Source organism: Orbicella faveolata, unplaced genomic scaffold, assembly GCF_042242905.1.
Source record: "Orbicella faveolata isolate gen_17 unplaced genomic scaffold, um_ofav_v1 contig_35, whole genome shotgun sequence".
NCBI lineage: Eukaryota > Metazoa > Cnidaria > Anthozoa > Scleractinia > Merulinidae > Orbicella > Orbicella faveolata.
The window spans coordinates 23,961,975-23,981,113 of NW_028301564.1; the positions used below are offsets into that span (position 1 = coordinate 23,961,975).

General features: G+C 39.3%; 3 protein-coding genes across 3 annotated transcripts in view; 2 read left to right on the top strand and 1 right to left on the bottom strand.

Moving 5' to 3' along the window:
* The window catches only part of LOC149103961 (sushi, von Willebrand factor type A, EGF and pentraxin domain-containing protein 1-like), a 52,286-nt gene extending 51,592 nt beyond the window's left edge, over positions 1-694 (top strand). The window contains exon 34 of the mRNA XM_089273769.1: positions 365-694. Coding sequence (XP_089129895.1) covers positions 365-548 — 184 coding nt within the window. The 3' untranslated portion in view covers positions 549-694. The remainder of the gene's footprint in view (positions 1-364) is intronic.
* On the bottom strand, positions 366-7,862 carry LOC110065309 (N(4)-(Beta-N-acetylglucosaminyl)-L-asparaginase-like). Its single transcript, XM_089274215.1, has 13 exons — positions 7,842-7,862; positions 7,305-7,458; positions 6,396-6,510; positions 6,095-6,142; positions 5,580-5,692; positions 5,390-5,450; positions 5,214-5,268; positions 4,486-4,544; positions 4,119-4,186; positions 3,594-3,669; positions 3,110-3,217; positions 2,009-2,142; positions 366-1,108 (listed from the first exon to the last, which is right to left on the bottom strand). The coding sequence occupies exons 1-13, from the start codon at positions 7,860-7,862 to the stop codon at positions 1,005-1,007; spliced, it is 1,116 nt and encodes a 371-aa protein (XP_089130341.1). The 3' UTR covers positions 366-1,004.
* A 9,599-nt stretch (positions 7,863-17,461) lies between these two features.
* The window catches only part of LOC110065408 (sushi, von Willebrand factor type A, EGF and pentraxin domain-containing protein 1-like), a 42,382-nt gene continuing 40,704 nt past the window's right edge, over positions 17,462-19,139 (top strand). The window contains exon 1 of the mRNA XM_089273768.1: positions 17,462-18,231. Within this exon, the coding sequence (XP_089129894.1) occupies positions 17,523-18,231 (709 nt within the window). The 5' untranslated portion in view covers positions 17,462-17,522. The remainder of the gene's footprint in view (positions 18,232-19,139) is intronic.

The window sequence follows — 19,139 nt, forward strand, 5'->3', positions numbered from 1 at the left end:
AACGGATACCCATTAGTGTACGTTTTCGCGTGAGAGGTCAATTTACGGTAACAAAACTAACTATGCTACCCCCTGGGAAGTGGTTTAACCATTGGATAGCGTTATCCACCCTGTAAAAAACAAACTGGATATTAAAGTGCTGTTTCTACCCCTTGGATGACCTAGTAATCAACTAGTACTTATCTACTTTTGGAGGAAGAAATGACGATAGAAGCTAAGAAAGTTATTCCTTACGTATGTACCCTGACTTCCCTGGAACACGTTCGAATTCGAACCCTGCCCCACGATTAGGATTGCAGTGCACTATCCGTAAGTCATTGTGCCATCCCCTTTAATGCTGTTTTTATTATGATGATTTTAATAGATTTGGTGAAGTTGTGTTAACCAGCGGCTGGAGTGGACACTCCATTCCCACCGGCTCCTTCTATTCAACGGGAAAACTCTACCTGTGGATACAATTTACAACCAACGGAGGTAGCTCAGATAGCCAATTCCATAAAGGATGGAGTGGCTCCTACCAGAAATATTGGCCTTATGTTAGCTACTAGAAGAAGAACCGGCCAATCGCCTGAAAGTATAGTGGTTGCAACAAAGCTATGGTTTCCCAATATTGTCGTAGATTAGGAGGGTTTTACTAACTTTGGTATGAAGTATTAGCACAGCAATGCAGCAATAAAGCTAATGAGAAAATTAATTTTAGTGTTTCAGTGTCGTCTTATTCTCTTTAAACAGCAACCCTTAGCGTTTTGCCAAGTTGTAGTCGACTTAAATATTTCCCTCTCTAACGCCTCGCCGTTATTACATTATTTGATATGGATGTGTTACAGTTGATTACCAAGATTTTCGCTTCTACACGATCCCTTCGTTCTTTTTTCTTCCAGCAGTGTTTGCAGGGCAAGATTCCATAAAAGTTTTTTTTTTTCGTGTCATATTTCTGGAATGTTTATAGCTGTAAATGATGTACGTGGAAAATGTTTGGGAAGCTGATTCCTGCCTCTAAAATGTTAATTGATCAATTTGCAAGGCTTGATGTACACTATTTTGTTCTTTCCCGTCCTTGGATTGCGAACAGTGTAGGGAAAATACGGCCAGCCATGACAGGCAGCACCTGAAGAGATAAAAACAATGGGTTAAGATGAAACAGAAAATAGAGCAGGGTTCTAATTGATAACGACACCTGAGCAGTTAGCCGACTCTACTAAGGAGATCGCGAGTACTGTCATTATAGCAACAGAAAGTCAAAATGCATGCAGAGCGTTTTTTAGCCGTTTTGCAGTTTAAGCGTTGAGGGGTGGGAGGTGGGTAGGGAGTGGCTAGAGTTTTGTTGCAGTTCCCAAAAACTGCAATAATCGAAATTGGGTAGAACTACCTTGTTACGAATGCATGCACAGAAGTGTCTCAAAACGAAAGAATGGTGTGTTCTTCCTCAAATGAAATTTTTTTCGAAATTGCGTTAAGATGTACGCTCCATCTATATCAGAAAATTACTTTATAGAGCTTCCATCGATGGTAAGAGTCGGATAACTATTATTTAAAAGTACCCAGCTTTTGCCTAGACCCCATCAACATGTACATGAACTTTATCTTGGACTTGTTAAGTGTGGGTTTATTCTCAATTGGCTATTAGATCCTCATTCAGGCCTTCTTCTAAGTACACAAAATCTTTGCTGGCAACGGGAAGACATGAAATGAGTTGTTAAAAAGCGAGCAGGTTTTGATTAGTTCTTATAGATTTTTCCAAGACACAAGGAAAGATACTGAAATTAAAAGTCTCTCAAACTTCTCAAATCTGAGATTATAAGGTAAATTATGACAATGTCCATGCACAACTATCAATGTCCATCCACAACTGTTGTTTTTGATGAAACTATATCATTAATTTTAGGTTTCTACAAGAGAAGATCAATCCTCTCCTGGTTTCTATTAATGGAAATATGTATTTAGTTTGTTTTGTTAATTTTCGAATTCAAGTTCATGATAGTTCCCCTATAACACTTTTTTTCAATACCGTGTCTGCCATCCTTTGTCACAGTTATCAGTCCCCCCCTGAAGGTTGGATAATACTGCGCTATTCTCTTAAGAGCCATTCTGGCAGCCCGTGTTGGGCTGTAACCTTGACGGAGAAGCTCAACTGCATGAAAACTATGAGACAAAAGTACAATATCAGGTTGTCACGTTTATGCAAGTTGTTTAAACACTGCCTACAAAGCTTGTTCATGGGCCGGTGAGTTGCATCCCTCTCAAAGCCCATCTTTTCATGCCAGGGTAGTGTTTTAACAGACAGGGCGAATAGGCCAATGTCTATATATATTAAAATGCTAAGTTAGTTCCAAGGCTGAGGAGAATCACTTTAGAAAAAACAATATTCATTCTGCATCAGACTCAACCTCTGTAATTCCCTTGTTCTACAATTGTTAGACTGAACGTTAGCACAGAGCCCTCTTTGCAAGGCTTTTTAATTCAACGTATCGCTTCATAGCCACGCAAAACGAAGTTCAACGTTGATTGGCCTGTGGATACAGTGGCAGTCTTATTGATAAGGGAAAAGGTGTCAAAGTAACACTTGCAATAGGCCACGTTCGATATATCAATATTCTTACATGGCGTTCAGGACAAACCTCTATATTTGGAGGTGCTTTCGTTATGTACAAGCCTCCTTTGGGAGACACAGGAAACTCAACAAATTTGCAATTTTGTCCTGTAAACCTCGGAGCCATGTTACAATTTTGGTATATCGAAAGTAGCCGATAGGCCATAATGGTATTCTCGGTATTGAGCTGGAACAGCTTGCAATGGAGGCTCGTGTAATTTGCATTTGAAAAGACTCTGCAAAGAGGCTATGATCCCTTGACTCCCCGCAGTAGCCTCAGTGTAAAGCTAGTTCCAGTCCACTGTCAAGAATACGAATATGGCCAATTGCCCTCCGCTACAAAATCCTCTTAAATTACACTTCAGGCTATAAAGAAAGGTCGATTATTTGACACGTTAGTGACGAAACATCAAGGCAAATAGCGAACGCTATGATGAGGAGGGGTAATATGTGTTCATTCAGTACCTCGGCGAGTTTTCAACCACAGAAACCTGTAAATAACGTGCGTTCAAGGCGTACCTGGGCAAAAACTTTAACATAACATCCCCGTCACCAGTCCCTGCAGCTCCACCAACGTCCTTATCCACGTAGGCTCCTGCTCCAGGGATGGGAGAGTCCCCGACTCGACTACCAATGGGAAAAAAGATGCAATCATATGTCAAAAGCCTACTGAAATGTTTTGATTGAAAAAGTGCAATAAATGTTACTATTGCATTTAAATTCAGTCTATCTATTTTCAGTCTCTGCATATTTTATTTTATTATTTGCACATGCGTACAACAAAGGCTATACAAATGGATCGATTACTTCCCTCAACTGAATCCCTTTACGGTCCTTCAGCTCTCCCTTCCCCGCCCCGCCCAATCCCCTTCCTCTCCTTGTCGGGAATAAAGCTAAATCAATAATTATGAATAATGTTAAATTTTGAGTACAAATTATGCCAAAACGGATGAAAAGCAAAACCAAACGCTACTGGCTAGAAGCCATCTATTGTGGAACTCACCCAGAGATTTTGTGGTTCAATCCATTAGTCGAGGTTCCGGCTGCTATGTTCCCATTTTGATCAATTGCTATCATACCTGAAAAGCAAATCAGTGCTTAGATCATGACACATTCTGAAATGATTTGGAAATCCCAGGCTTAAAGGCAAGTCGAAAACAGACAAAATCAGTTAATTATATGATGTCACAGTACGAAAAGCCAGTTGCCATTAATTTTAGTCACCAAAGTCATTAGAAATGTTGTCATTGCACAGTGCTTCAGTATAAATGGTGGTAACAGGAGTAAGTGTTTGCGCGCGAATTACTCAGCGCGAATTATTCAGATGTGTTCTGAATTGAGTTGAGTTGTGCGGCGTACGTTCGTGGCACCTAAAGTTTTGGCGAACTGTTTATGGGGTGCCATGTTTGGTGGAGGGCGAAAGTCGACGACTGCAAGTGTACGCAGATGTTTCGGTTTCTCGGTGAGAGAAACAGGCCAGGAGTAAGTCCATTGTTCTATCTTGATGAGCTCGTTCATCACCCATTACCTATGGTGTCATGATTATCGACATCTACATCATCCAACAAAGTTTGCTTAGTAGTGTCTTGGAGATTCCTGGAGGATGAAACACAGGTGAGCTGTTAAATTGTACAATTTACGTTTACCCATTTCAATTATATTGTCGACTTTTGTTGAAGCTTATTAGTTGCTAACGTTTTTGATTGCAAAAAGGAAGGGAAATCTTGTGGAACAAAACCATAACAAGTTGTAACTAAAGCTTGCATTCATCAAAGTTTCACGTGGCGTGTTACAGTGTAGTGCACATATACCATAGAAAAGGGATTGATCAATTAATTGATGAAAGGGTTGGTTGGTTGATTGGCTTGGATTTAAAAATCTGGAAGCTGGCTAACCTTCTGCCTTTGATGGGTTTGTACGGTCCACACGAGGAACGAGGGTCTGGTCGAACATTCTGCAAATACATCATAATACATTCGGCAACGAAAAAGAAATTTCCACCAAACTTTAAATAATGTGATGTCAGGAAGTTGAAATCCCAGACCAAATCATCTACAGCTGGACTATCATTGATAACACCGATTAGGATACGGTCAGTGTTTAGCTGGAACCGGGGGTGAGTACTCCCCTTTATGGGTTATATAGGTAAGTGCGGCCACAAAGGGTACGGTTTTCAACGGTTTTGCTCATAAATAGGGTATCCATTTTGGCCATTTTGATCGTGAGTAGGGTATTGTTTATTCACTCAAGTCTTGAAGTGGGCTAGTTTTTTGGAAGAAGCTACTTTTTCGGGTCATAAATAGGGTAGGGAAATCGCAGATTTTGGCATAAATAGAGTAAGGGTTTTGGGAAGCGTGCCGCACACCCCCCACCTTATTGTTCCGGAAGTAGCCCCCCGGAGGAGGGGGGCTGGGATAACATTGTCCGATAACTATACAGTGAGGACATGAAATCTGAAATCGGTTCCTCAAAGCAAGTCGCTTTGTTTAATGGTCATAGTGTTTAGCACTATTATGATAGTTAGGATTCTATAGATGGAGGAAAAAAAAAAAAGCATTTGAAAATAATAGAACTGAAAAATCTTGGTTATAAAAACAAAGATTACCAATGTACCTAGACAAACCTCGTTCCAAAAGTTTGGTTGGCACTTGTTTTTCTTCCATTCTTTCCACATCTTCCTTTGATTGACAGAAATGTGGACAAATATTCAGTCAAATGCAATATGACTTACAGAACAATAAAGCATGTTCATTGAATTACCGTGCCCTTCACTGATTTTATTATTTAGTGACTACTTACACAGACTCGTTAGTATGAAGATCTTGTTCTCTGAATCCCATCTGGAGGGCAAATTGTGTTGCTTGAAGGAAAGGCAGACACAAAGAATAATTGGGATAACTCTCTCTCTCTCTCATTTCGCATTTCAAATATCACGAATAATGTTAATCTCAAAATAAATTGTTTTACAACTTGGGTAAATCCTACTAACCATCTTCACCAACAAGAAGGGTAGCCTTGGTGTTCTCCAGAACAGCTCGAGCGACAGAAATTGCCGTCTTGACGCGCTTCAAACAGCCCACTTCCCCAGCAGCGTGTGTTGCACTGCAAAAATTACGACACTAGTATGACGAGGACAATCAGTACTCGTTTACTTAAATTTTCAAACTCATCAACAATTCTAGCCCGGGCAGCAAGCATTCCGTACAAAGAGCTTTTCGGCATTCTAACCGCGCGTTAATTGAAGGGCGAGCAAAATTTCGACGAAGCAGGGGGTGAAAACTACAAGAACGTATTGACAATAATATAATTTTTTACAATGACTGCCAGTAGAGGCTAGTCCGTTTGAAAACTATGACTATTTTTAGAAGAGAAATTTATTTACGAGCAGGAAGTGTTAATCTCTAAACGAATACAACATGTATAATCGCATCTGGATAACAAGAAAAAGTAAAATGTTTTGAAGAGTATCTATCAGAATTTCGGCCGTTTCAAAAGTTGCCTTACCCATCAATTATTAAAGCATCTAATGTTGTCTTTCCAGCTTCATTAGGACTGAAAAACAAAGATTTTGAATGGATCAGTTTTTAGGAAGACGTATGGTAGAATAAGATTCAAAGACGATGTGAACGAGAATATGTAGGTTACACTGCATGTCTTTGGATGTGCTGTAAAGAAAATTTAATTTTAGCTCTTAACTATAGGGCACTTAGATTTTTTTTCTTGTCGCAAGGCAACCTACTAATAGGGGAAGGTTATATATAGATGGCATTGCAACTGGACTTGACGCAGTTACCGTGTACAATACCTTCCACCATAGCCCACAGTCACTCTGTGAGTGCCGCACTGGTTCAGCTCACACGCTGTAACTCCTTCCTCTATGGCATCTAGAGATGGTCCTCCCTTTGCGAGTACTTCCCATGCTAATGTTCAACACAGTGATAGGTAGGAAAGATATAAATTATAATTTCTAAGCAAGAAAGCAGATACATGTAATAGCCATAGCATGAGCCACAGTATAATCAGATATCAGTATTTGAGTCGCACAGTTTGTACACGAAGGGCCGAATACATCACAAGCGTTTCTATAGCTTCCCAGTGGTAGATACATGCGAAAGATCGGCGTGGAAGCATTGATAAACCTTTGGAAAACGTTGTGCAAGTTATATCAAGTTGACTTACTTAAAAGACTAAAACATAATAGGTTTGAAATATGAAAGCAAACTGATTCTGTCTCGTAACATAGCCTGAACGATACTGTTAGATTTTGGGTGCATAGCATACTCTGTGTATTAATTCAGTTACAGAGTATAAAAAAACATACTAAAATATAAGTCGATAAAATCGACTACTACGATACCGAAAAGCGGGTTTACATGACTGCCGTGTGGGAGCCCAAAGAAGAAAAGTGGGTTTTGATCTTTTTCTTGAAAAGCCATATTGATTTCTTACATTAATTAACGTAAAATAACATACAAAATGAATGAAAATAAAATGTTAACTAAGTGAATAAATGTGAGATGCCTCAGAAAGGTTTGTTAAAAGTCCCTTGCACTGGCCGGATGGGACATGTTGCACTTATTTCAATTTGCAAGCCACTTCTTAAACACTCTTAAATATAGATAACTTAAAGCGGGTATAATAATTTCCTAATATCACAAGCTTATGAATAATTTCACACTCAGGCAAGCAGAATAAACGGCGGTCACTTCATCACCTTTGCCTGTGGCCACTTCATGGTTTCCAGCCCATGTGTTGATCACACCAGGAAAGAAATCAGAATAGTTACCAGAGCTTTTGGTGTACACTGGAAACGACGAAATCAAAAAAAGAATGAAATGCTTCAAATTGTGAAAGTTAAACAATTTTTGCTAGAGATAACCGACTGAGCCTATCAAACTTTAAACAGGTGTGAACTGCCATGAATTTCAATAACGTTTTGTATTGTTTTACCCTTCGTTAATGCAATAACAGTTGTCATAAAATGTAATTCCTGTGGTAACTTTTAACTAACAGAATTGACACAGTATTGGCAGGGCCAATCTTCATGTACAGGGCGTTTACAGTGGCGAGCTGAAACCGGGCTCGCCTTTGTGGATGCTAATAAAGATCAGACGCAAATATTGTATCGAGCTTCACTTGGGAAACGAACATTTGCTTTTTACAAAAAAGTGATGTAATCTACTGGTGCCATCCTGTATCATCAAAAATTGCTTAATATTCCATATAAAATTACAGAGTGTACATTCTATACTGGAGGTTTTAGAACATCCATGATCATGTGACCTGAATGATACCTTTTCAATAGATCTATTCCTTTCGTGTACTATCAAATAATTTTACAATATCACTTTAATATTCGCGTATTGCGGTAATGACGCACCTATCAGAAATATTGTCACCACGCAATGTCACAACTTGTCAGAAGTCCGAGCTGTCGACGGATGTTTTTAAATAAATGTAATGTTAGAGGCGTCATTATTTCCTCTGTTGTCACTTGATTCAGCCGAATCAAACAAACTAATGTGTAAATTTAAATCAGTCGTTATATCACCTTTGTCTGTGGCTCCTTTATAGCTTCCAGACCACGTGTTGATCACAATAGGAAAACTATCAGAATCGTTAGCTGAGCTTTTGACGCACAGGAATGTTAATATCACTCCACAAAGAGGAAGAAGAAAAAGTTGTAGATTGGACCATGGACCATTTTAAAAATGACTGCTTTCAAAATAAACTAGGGCAGGTGACCTGCTGGTGCTAGTTCAAGTGATGTGCATTTGTTTGGAATACCGATGGGGCATTAGCCACACATGTTGCTAGTTTAGGTTTAAGAAGATGTTTCAGGTAATGCACCCTGCCGTGAAAACGAGATGCTCGTGCCCTCCATCTTTGCAACAAAGAAAATACGAAGTGTGACCTGAAAATTCTACCAGTTACGCTATTTCATATTTCCGTGTATTTATTTATTTTTTTTACACATTTTTTAATCCAGGGCCTATGTACCTTTCTATCTTTCCCCTCGAACTTTTATCTAAGACATCTTATGCAAGTCTTACTTCCTAAGTTGGGTTGAGGCTTTTGTCACAAGGCTTACATGAAGAAGTAATCGGCTCACTTCGAGAAGCTTGGCTGGTAAGCCCATACACAAGCCGCCATATTGGATTTTTGTGTACACTTTCCCCAAGACTGGTCGTCTTTCTCCTTAGCTGTTAGGACAATAATAAGGACAATACTATGGTTTGGAGGGGCCGGATTGTTTGCATCGTGTTGCTCTAATCTGGTGCGAGGTTATCCAGCTTTTAGAAGTAAGTAAAGGTATTATTTTTATTGCATTTTGAACGACACTTGTACAGTGTGAGCTAAGTTGTATTAAGCTTGCTTACCCTGTACATTGGGCATGGTCGATACTTGTAAGCTGAAATATAGCTCAGATTGTTGTTGTGTATTAGGATCCAGATCCCCTCCCGGTGTAATGTATTAGAACCCAGATCCTCTCGGTTGTAGTGTCGTGCACGAGCTGTCATGGCGGAAAAAGTTATCGTTGTTGTTTGGTTCAATCCAGTTGAATTCTTTCTTAGCACCGACTAGTTCAGGACACAACAATTGTGATGTAAACTGCAGAGTTAAGAGTGCATTTACCAGAGCCAAACGTTCCAAACTAGTCACGAAATACATACATGCAAAGGCAATGACATACTAGTTTTGTCTATGTTCTTACACATCCACTGCGGAGGATTTCTGTATTTAAGCTTAAGTTAAGGTGCTTTTAGTGATGCTACGTTAAGTTTCATTTGAAATGTGTCACCATACATATAGGGCCTCATCCTTCAAACCTTAAAGTGGATCATGTGTGATGGTAGACAATGGGTTCAGGATTCATTAAATGTACATTGTTGTACATGAATCTAACCTACAAATTTTGCAACTGCATGTATTCTACACCAGTGCTTTTCTGTGGCTTGGTTATAAGGCACATCAGTATGAAGAAAGAGCCGAGGAAAATTATGAAGATATGGTTAAAAAGCACAAAAATGTACCATGGTGGCCAAGGGCTCAACTTTTAGCAGAGAGAGCTGAAAGGTTAAAAGCTGAGAAGGAGGGTATATGTTGTCAATGTAGGATTTAAACCAATATTAAGAGGCGCCCTCTGTAATTTTCAACTATGGCCATTTGGACCAGAAAAAATCAAATTCCTCAAACTTTCTCAGATGAATGGTCTAGATAAGTGATTCACAAAAATATAACTTTCAGTTCAATTCGATTCGTATTTTAGCGCTGGGGCCACCATCTTGGTTTTGCCCCTCTAAGAGGGCTTTCAGCGGCCATTTTAGGGCACATTTTTAACAATTTGCCGTACAAAGAAAACAATCTAAATCCGGGTAAAAACCCTTTATTCAAGACAAGCAAATATTTCTTGTTACATTGAGAGGCTGTTTTGGCAATTTGATCATCACCTGATTTTTCTACAGAGTTTTAAATTTCTTCCGTTTCGGACTACTCATGAAGCGCCATAAAAAAGGCGAAGTTTAAAGGAAAATATCGCCAAAAGTACATCACTTGAGATCCCAAAACTACCCTCCACTTAAAGAGCAATGTCTCACCTGTAAAAATATGCAATAAAATTTTGGGGCAGCTAAAACTGTAAAATGTTAGAAGAAGAAGTTTCAGCTGTGCTTTTGCCAACAAAGACCGCCGTCCTAATTAGCATAATAACGTGAAAATAACGATGCACAGAGAAAATAATGATATATTCCACTGACCTCGCGACATGTCGACAACTGGATGTTCCACGATGCCTCATGTTATATTTCCAGTATGTTTCAGCCACATTTTCGGTGATTAGTGTACGAAATCACTCTCAGACATCGCCACGGTTAAGCAGATTTCAACTCTCCGAAGCCCGCTTCATAACGTCTATCAATATTATTTGTCTTTCGCCTCATAAGCCGCCGTTTACAAGAAGTTTAACAATTTGCTGAGATCCTAACTGACCCAGAAGTCTGTTAGCAGCCTTTAAAATCCTCCTCTTAATCGAGGATTCTCATCAAGAACTCATTTAAGCTCAGTTCTATTTTGATCTGTTATGCACCCGCCATTATTCCACAGATTGCGTTACATTTGACAAATGCGGATTCCAACGGGTAGGGGTAGGGTGGGTAGGGAGTGAAAATGTAACCGACATTAAAGCCATTTTACGCATTTCTGTGGCTAAACCAGTTACTGGCTTTCCCAGAATGATTTGAACATGAGCTTCTGCTTGCAGGTATTTTCTAGGTTATTTTTGCAGGAGAGGTGGGGGAAGTGGGGGGGGGGGGGGGGGGGGGTCGTGTATTAAAAAAAAAAGAAAAAAAGAAAAAAAGACAGTATCAAGTCAAAGGATTATGATCTGTGTATCTTGATCAGCTTTATCAGATCATCAGTGAGGCCCTATTAGGGGTTTTCAGGATACTGGATATTTGGGTAAAAAATTAACAGGATGCAAGAAATTTAGGGGAAATATTAATGCGGTAGAGCATGTTTAGATCAGATAAAGCGGGACAGTTGTGTCTTTTGCTGCCGGAAGTGCCATCAAATTTTGCAAAAGACAAGAGACTGACGAATAGTGCGCAGGAAGTAATGATAAGCGACGTTTTATTGAAACTTCTTACATTTTCTTAGCCGTGTCACTTTTCCATCAGAAAAGAAAATGCTCAGAAAATTACTGAAGGGCAGTTAAGGACGGTGCCTTCTTTTTTAGGCATGGTTTGAACGCCAGGCGCGCGCTTGGGTTGGAACTAGCGACGTAATTAACTACCCTACCAAGTGTGCGACTTAAAAAAAAATTCTATTGTGGCCGATACAAATTTCGCACTAAAATTACGAGCCTGTACTAAAACCGGGATTACCAGAAAAGCAGCATATCGCTAAGCACTAACTGTGAACGGCTTCCAGCTGAAAAACTACCTTTTATCGTATCCGTAGAAAAAATCATACTGAATTTCAACTGTAGATGGCCTAATGCGCGCGCAAAACAACTGCGAGAGACGTCAATGTTCAACTTACTTGGAAAGTAACAGGAAAAAAATGTAACGGACACCGACAAAGTTTTGGAAAGGATGAAACAACTCATTTAACTTTGAACAAAGGGGTGATTACAGCTACATTTTATGGTATGAATTGGAAGTGGCATGCCTATTCGACAATGCATTAGTTTTTGGCTGTGAAGAAAAGTTATGTAGACTGTATTTTGGCTAAGCCAGAGGAGTACTGTTGCGACGATTCTGTTATTAAATACATATCAAAAGTGGTTTTTATGTTACCACTTATCACGCAGTTTAAAGATGTTTTTTTGATATGTTTAGTTTTCTGCATGTAAAGGCGAACCTTAGGAGAATCTGTGAAGAAATATCTTTACCTTTTTTTCAGAAAAATGTTACCGTCAGCAGTAACTAATTATCTCGGAAAAATTAATGACTACCCTCAGTTTTCTTTGTGGATTCTAAAAACTCTGGCTAAGATCTACTTTTTCCACGTTTTCTTAATCTGGCGGAAACACGTTTGAATTTTGTAGGCACCATTCGTTATGAGCCTGAGGCACCCCACAGCCGCTAATGTCGTTCAGTTCTGTGATGGAGCACAGCTGCATGTCTGCACAAGACTAGTTTTCAACCCTATACAAGGCGCTTTAAAATACCCGCATTTATCAAGCGAAGCACTAATGTTGACGCTTAGCTCTTTAAAGACATTATAAATGCGTTTAAGGCACACAAGTTGAATAAGTCATAAGCAATTGGATGAGTTAACTGACACTTGTCAAAAATATCTACAGCTTGATTCTCAGCGGTTGTTGTGTCTTCTTGGAGGACCTTCTCCTGTCTGTTTCTAAGCTTTGAAGCCATTCTCGAGAGGAAGGATTAAACGTGGCAAGGAGTCAGGAACTCATCACAGGTGAACCGCCTAATTCTGGCCTCACCTTTTGAGCGCCTCATCTTTTGTGCTACAGTAATTGCTTCGACTTTTATGGCCGTTTCCTGACCCGACAAAAACTTTTCTTGCGCACTGCTTGTCAGTCTGTTGCCTTTCGCAGCATTTGATGGCATTTCGGGCAGCGAAAGACAAGTATAATGCTGAACAACAACAAAAAAAAAAAAAAACAAGGAAGAGGCTTTTTATTGGAGTTCTATCCGTATTCTATTTGTAATAAATAAAAACTCTCGTCAAAAACTAATGGCTGTCAATGGGATTAGGATAGTTGTTTACAAATATAGTGTGGAATGTTGCGCCTCGATCTCTTTGCAGACAAAAAGGTTGCCATGTAAGAAATTCGTGTTAAACGGTACAGAATTCGGGACACATTTCATTCTCTGTTTACTTCTCCAGCCCCGTCTTTATCTATCTATTCAGTGTAACAAGTGTGGGCTTCGAAATTACTAACAAGGAGCTGCGTTACCTAACCTTAAAACCCCTAAAATCTGATACAAAACTTTCATATTCCACCGTGATATAAGTACTAAGAGTCCAGAATAAATGCTTATAGCAGTCGACATACATTTATTTTATCCTAAATAGCAGACCATTGTTGAGGCCCCATAGTGGGAGGGGGGGTGTCGGTGTATCCCTTATCCTGTTAATTTTTGTCCTTAATATCTTGCATCCTGTTAAATCCAGCTCAACGATTTCCTACTCAATTAATGTCCTGTTTTATCTGATCTTAACATGCTCTACCCCATTAATATTTCCCCTAAATTTCTTGCATCCTATTAACGTTTTACCCAAATATCCAGTATCCTGAAAACCCCTAATAGGGCCTCACTGATGAACTGATAAAGCTGATCAAGATACACAGATCATAATCTTTTGACCTGCTACTGTCTATCGTTTTCTTTTTTTTCTTTCCTTTTTTTTTTTTTTAATACACGACCCCCCCCCCCCCCCACTTCCCCCACCTCTCCTGCAAAAATAACCTAGAAAATACCTGCAAGCAGAAGCTCATGTTCAAATCATTCTGGGAAAGCCAGTAACTAGGTTAGCCACAGAAATGCGTAAAATGGCTTAATGTCGGTTACATTTTCACTTCCTACCCACCCTACCCCTACCCGTTGGAATCCGCATTTGTCAAATGTAACGCAATCTGTGGAATAATGGCGGGTGCATAACAGATCAAAATAGAACTGAGCTTAAACGAGTTCTTGATGAGAATCCTCGATTAAAAGGAAGATTTTAAAGGTTGCTAACAGGCTTCTGGGTCAGTTAGGATCTCAGCAAATTGTTAAACTTCTTGTAAACGGCGGCTTATGAGGCGAAAGACAAATATTGATAGACGTTATGAAGCGGGCTTCAGAGAGTTGTAATCTGCTTAACCGTGGCGATGTCTGAGAGTGATTTCGCACACTAATCACCGAAAATGTGGCTGAAACATACTGGAAATATAACATGAGGCATCGTGGAACATCCAGCTGTCGACATGTCGTGAGATAAGGGGAATATATCATTATTTTCTCTTTGCATCGTTATTTTCACGTTATTATGCTAATTAGGACGGCGGTCTTTGTTGGCAAAAGCACAGCTGAAACTTCTTCTTCTAACATTTTACAGTTTTAGCTGCCCCAAAATTTTATTACATGTTTTTACAGGTGAGACATTGCTCTTTAAGTGGAGGGTAGTTTTGGGATCTCAAGTGATGTACTTTTGGCGATATTTTCCTTTAAACTTCGCCTTTTTTATGGCGCTTCATGAGTAGTCCGAAAGGGAAGAAATTTAAAATTCTGTAGAAAAATCAGGTGATGATCAAATTGCCAAAACAGCCTCTCAATGTAACAAGAAATATTTGCTTGTCTTGAATAAAGGGTTTTTACCCGGATTTAGATTGTTTTCTTTGTACGGCAAATTGTTAAAAATGTGCCCTAAAATGGCCGCTGAAAGCCCTCTTAGAGGGGCAAAACCAAGATGGTGGCCCCAGCGCTAAAATACGAATCGAATTGAACTGAAAGTTATATTTTTGTGAATCACTTATCTAGACCATTCATCTGAGAAAGTTTGAGGAATTTGATTTTTTTCTGGTCCAAATGGCCATAGTTGAAAATTACAGAGGGCAGCTCTTAAGAATTTCCACTCCTGTTTTTTTGTTTTTCACTTACTTAAACCTTATTCTCTACGTCATAGAACTAAAGCTGACTTGTTTTTTTTTCCTTTGACAGAAATGACAACGAAGCATGTGATGACGAAGATCATGAAAGTGATCAGAGTGTAGATGATGCAGATTTAAATTTTGATGAAGTTTACTAAATTATATTGCTTTAACTTATTTCGACGTGTACCCGAAACGTCATTGGAAGACATTTTACTTTATGTGTAAAATAGTTGTTTTGTTACTTATCACAATTACAGTTCTAACTCCATGTAGACTAAGAAGCACTAAATAGCTTCGACCACATTCAGGACATCATGAACATAATAATCAAGTAGATTTTTATTTGCAAATGTTAAATAAACAGCACAGAGGAACACAAGTAAATGGTGTTTGTTTACGAATCAATTTCTAAGCTAAGATTTGAAAATGAATACCCATAAAACCTGCCACTAGAAATCCCGAAAACAAATTTCATTGTAGCTAAAAACCAGGGGTCATTGTCCATAAGATATACGAAATCAGTACACATCCCGTCCATGCCACGTTCAGATACCCCTTGATTCTCCCAGTATACGTACTGTATACTGACATTTGATCTGACAAAGAAGGAATCCTGCCGCAACTGCCAGTATACCTTCTGTTTCACACAGTATATACATGATGTATACTGACATGTATAATGACATATAAGGAATCCTGCCACAAGTGTATAAGATCCTGGTATTTTTCTTGGCCAGCCCTGAAATATACTGATCATTATACGGACCTTATACATCCTGCCGCATCCTTGTATTTGTCTTATACCAATAGATATACTGACTGTGTACGACCTGAGGAAGGCTCCTTATACAGACGATTTTATGCAGTGTAGGACTGAAACGAGAAGCGTGAATCGCGAAACGCGAAACGAGTGAACTTTTCACGAAAAGCATCGTGCCGTAGTGCAAGAACCACATGCCGATAACTACAGTGCGTCTTCCCACAGGAAACGATATAATTTTTTTGTATATGACATAAATATTTACTAAAAGCGACAAGTGGTAATTTCCGCTTTGGAATCCATTTTGACTCTACTTGGAAATCAGTACTCTTTTATGTTTATCTCTGGGCAATATACAGCCGCTAAAAGTTTGAATTTTATACAGAAACCAGAGGAAAGTGGAGAAACGAACTCACGGAGAAGTTAGCGAGTATTCAAAGGTCTTCGTCGACGTAGAACTAGCAGCAGTTACGACCAAACATCATTTTACACCGTTTGTTCAACGCTTTAAACAGATGATCTCATGAGAGTTATTTTACAATGGCTACAGAATTTAAAGGTCTTTGACTTGAAGGGGAAAAATGAAAATTTTTTGAGGTTAAACTGTAAGCCACCAAGTGATAATTTATTCTTCGCCAAGAATTAAAAGAGACAGCATTATTTTAGGATAGAAATCAAATACGAGTAAGTTCCTAAATGTGCCTGTCGTCAGTTCGTCAAACAAAACTGTTTGAAGTGTTCGAGGTTAAGTATCGTTGCTTCGCTGTTATCTTCAAGTTAAAGAAGATATGTTATCTCGAAAGCAATGAAGGGATCTTCATTTAAAATTGTGCTTTATCTGCTATGAGCTATAGTAGCAAAACGAATGCTTTTTGATGCACTTGTTACTTATCTCCGTTTCCGGGGCTGTTAGTTAGTGGGAACTTAAGGTGTGGAAAACAAGGACTGGGAATCGCTAAATCATCACTCAAATGCTACGCAGAGTACGGAATGTTGGCCAGCTTCCTTCGCTCGCTGGCTTGTTTACAAATTAATAAAATGTAATCGACTACAAAGGGCTTACGATATAGAGATCGTCTCCTTACCTAAAAAGGTGGTTCATCTGAGCGAGGAAATCCATGTGTCAGGTTCGTTCTAGCTTCTTTATGGCTGCAGTCTCTCGCAAGACCACACAGGAGCTAATTTTACATTCGAATGGCAATCAGTTCTGGATACCTGAGATCATGATGTTAAAGGGGCAGTCTCACCAAGATTTGGCGCTACTTGAAAATCCAATGAAGTTGTTGGTATAAATTGTAAATTTACTAGTAGTTGCCTAACCTTGCTAAAGTGCACCGTGCTGGCCACGAAAGTTGTTTATAACTGTTGTGGCTACGGATGAGTAGGAAAGAAGTGGTGTAAAACTTGAAAACGTCGGGCCGAAGTTTTCAAGTTTGACAATGTTACTTGGAGAAAAATCACTAAAAGTCATTAATCTCTTAGAGATTAAATTTAAATGCCTTTTTGTCGTTTAAAGGTTATTTTGTTGATCAGTGAGTGCACCTTTATCATTCTAGCATGGTTTACACAAAAACTTAGAAGACCTCTCGTGATACTGCCCCTTTAATATTATGCATGTAAACGTAATTATCCAGTGAAAGAAAAACAAAACCTACTCGTTGGTAGCAAACGTTGGGAAAAAATGTTTCCTTGTTTGTTAAGCTGTCCAATGTTTACCTATGCGTTATGTTCAATCGGCATTCACTCATTTTAAATCAACTTCTCTTCACCTAAGAAGTAAGCAAAACAGTCGTTATCGTCAAAAACTCTTTAGATGCGTCCTTGCACTAAATCGACGAATTAGATGGTTCTAAGTGCCTTTCCACATATTCCTCAAAAAATACGTTATGATATTCTATGTCATCATAAAAATAAATATAACAGTCGTGAAAACGTATAGTTTCACTCAGGACAGAATTACTCAGCTGCCTAAAGGATCGCTGTGACAATTACACACAGCTGTGCCTGGACAACAAACTCTCACAACTGAAGATAACTCTTACTGTTATGCGATCACTGCTTAAACTATGGAGGAGATAAGAGTTTTCCTCCCCATTGTCGTTTTTATTCTGGTAAATGTTCAACTCATCACAGGACAGGACTGGCTAGATGTCTCAAAAGAAGAGCTCCTGGCGCTGAGAAACGAAGTGCTTTCTTTCGATAATTCCGTCTCCGATCTTGTGTTTTTAGTGGACACCTCTGGCAGTTTATCGTCTAGCGACTACGATGAAGAAATAACATTCGTCACCAACTTGCTAAATGAGATCAGCGTGGACATGCAAGCAACCCGTGTCGAGGTGATACCGTTTGGAAGCACGGCGAGCCAATTCATCACTCAAATTTCCAACCCCGATACTTCCAAGAACAAGTGTACATTTAACGAACAATTCAAGACGATGTCCCAAAGTATCAACGGTTGGGCCACGAACATGAGGGACGCTTTTCAATTGGCCTGGGAGGTTTGCCTGAATAACGGATTGAAAAGAACGCCGCTGACTACGATTAAAACTGTCGTTATCCTTCTCACTGATGGCAAATGGAACACACCTTACGGCGACTCGAGCCCCGTTTCACGAGCACAAAACCTCATATCGGGTCATGTGGAGATTTTTGCCATAGGTGTTGGTAACATTGACTACGCAAACCTTGAATCTCTTGTTGAGGATCCAGACAAGCACGCATTTCTTTTGCAAGACTTCGACGAGTTTGCTGAGCTTGCAACCTATCTCAGAGGAGGTATGTGACTAAATTTTTCTTTAATGAACTTTTTCCGTTTTTTAATTACAAAGAAAACTGATAATCGAAACTGTTTTTCTTTTGCAAGAGCACCCAATGGAATCAGAAACCGTCTCTAGTTTCATTGTGTATTACTTGATATTTCTGAAGAGTTCAGTCGCTTTTCTTTTCTCTTCAGTTTCGGTTTCCTGTTTTAGTCGTTAAAGTACAAAAAGAACATTTCTTCACGGGACAATTGTGGTCTGGTTAGTTAATCCATAAAACACACGAAAACGGTAACACAATCTTCAGAAGTTGTTGATTTCAGAAGGAAAAAATGATTAGATTCAAATATATTTATGTTTGAGCGTACGTACGTTGCGTACATGTTAGTTGTTTTCGTGGAGGAGGAGTCAGTGATGTAATTTCCAAGGTGTGTTTAGCTTTATGCTTAAAGTGTTTTGTCGAAAGGCATACCGTAAGGCCCAATCACTGTTCCATTTTCATTTTTTCAAAGGAGTGTTCATGCTCAATACTTCGCAACATTTAAGAATAAAACGTTTCTAACTGAAAGTGATTGTCCTTTACATTTTACTTGTATATTAGTGCGCACCAACTCCACGGAATTAAAGATAGTTCATTACGTAATGATCGCAAGGGAAACAGATTGTTTTGCTTTTTAACCGCGCGGCCATGAGCCGAGCGCGGTTCATGTTCTACCCGTTATTTTTTAACCGCGCGGCCATGGGCCGAGCGCGGTTCATGGTTTACCCGTGGTTTATTTTTTTTGTTTTTTAGATTTGTCGGCGACCAGACCCAAGCTTCCACTCGGCCAAATTTTGAGTCACGCAACCTGATATGTTTACTCGCCAAAAGCTGTTGAAACATTAATAAATCTCATTTCCGATACTGACTTTCGCGGGAAAAAA

What these genes read in the sequence shown, in the direction of transcription:
- LOC110065309 (XM_089274215.1), bottom strand. Translation starts at nt 7,862, where the DNA reads ATGGATGTTCTAAAACCTCCA. An exon ending in ATGTTAAAGTTTTTGCCCAG is followed by an intron (nt 2,143 to 3,109) that starts GTACGCCTTGAA and finishes TTTGTCTCATAG; the next exon opens with TTTTCATGCAGTTGAGCTTC. An exon ending in GACAAAGGATGGCAGACACG is followed by an intron (nt 1,109 to 2,008) that starts GTATTGAAAAAA and finishes TTATCTCTTCAG; the next exon opens with GTGCTGCCTGTCATGGCTGG.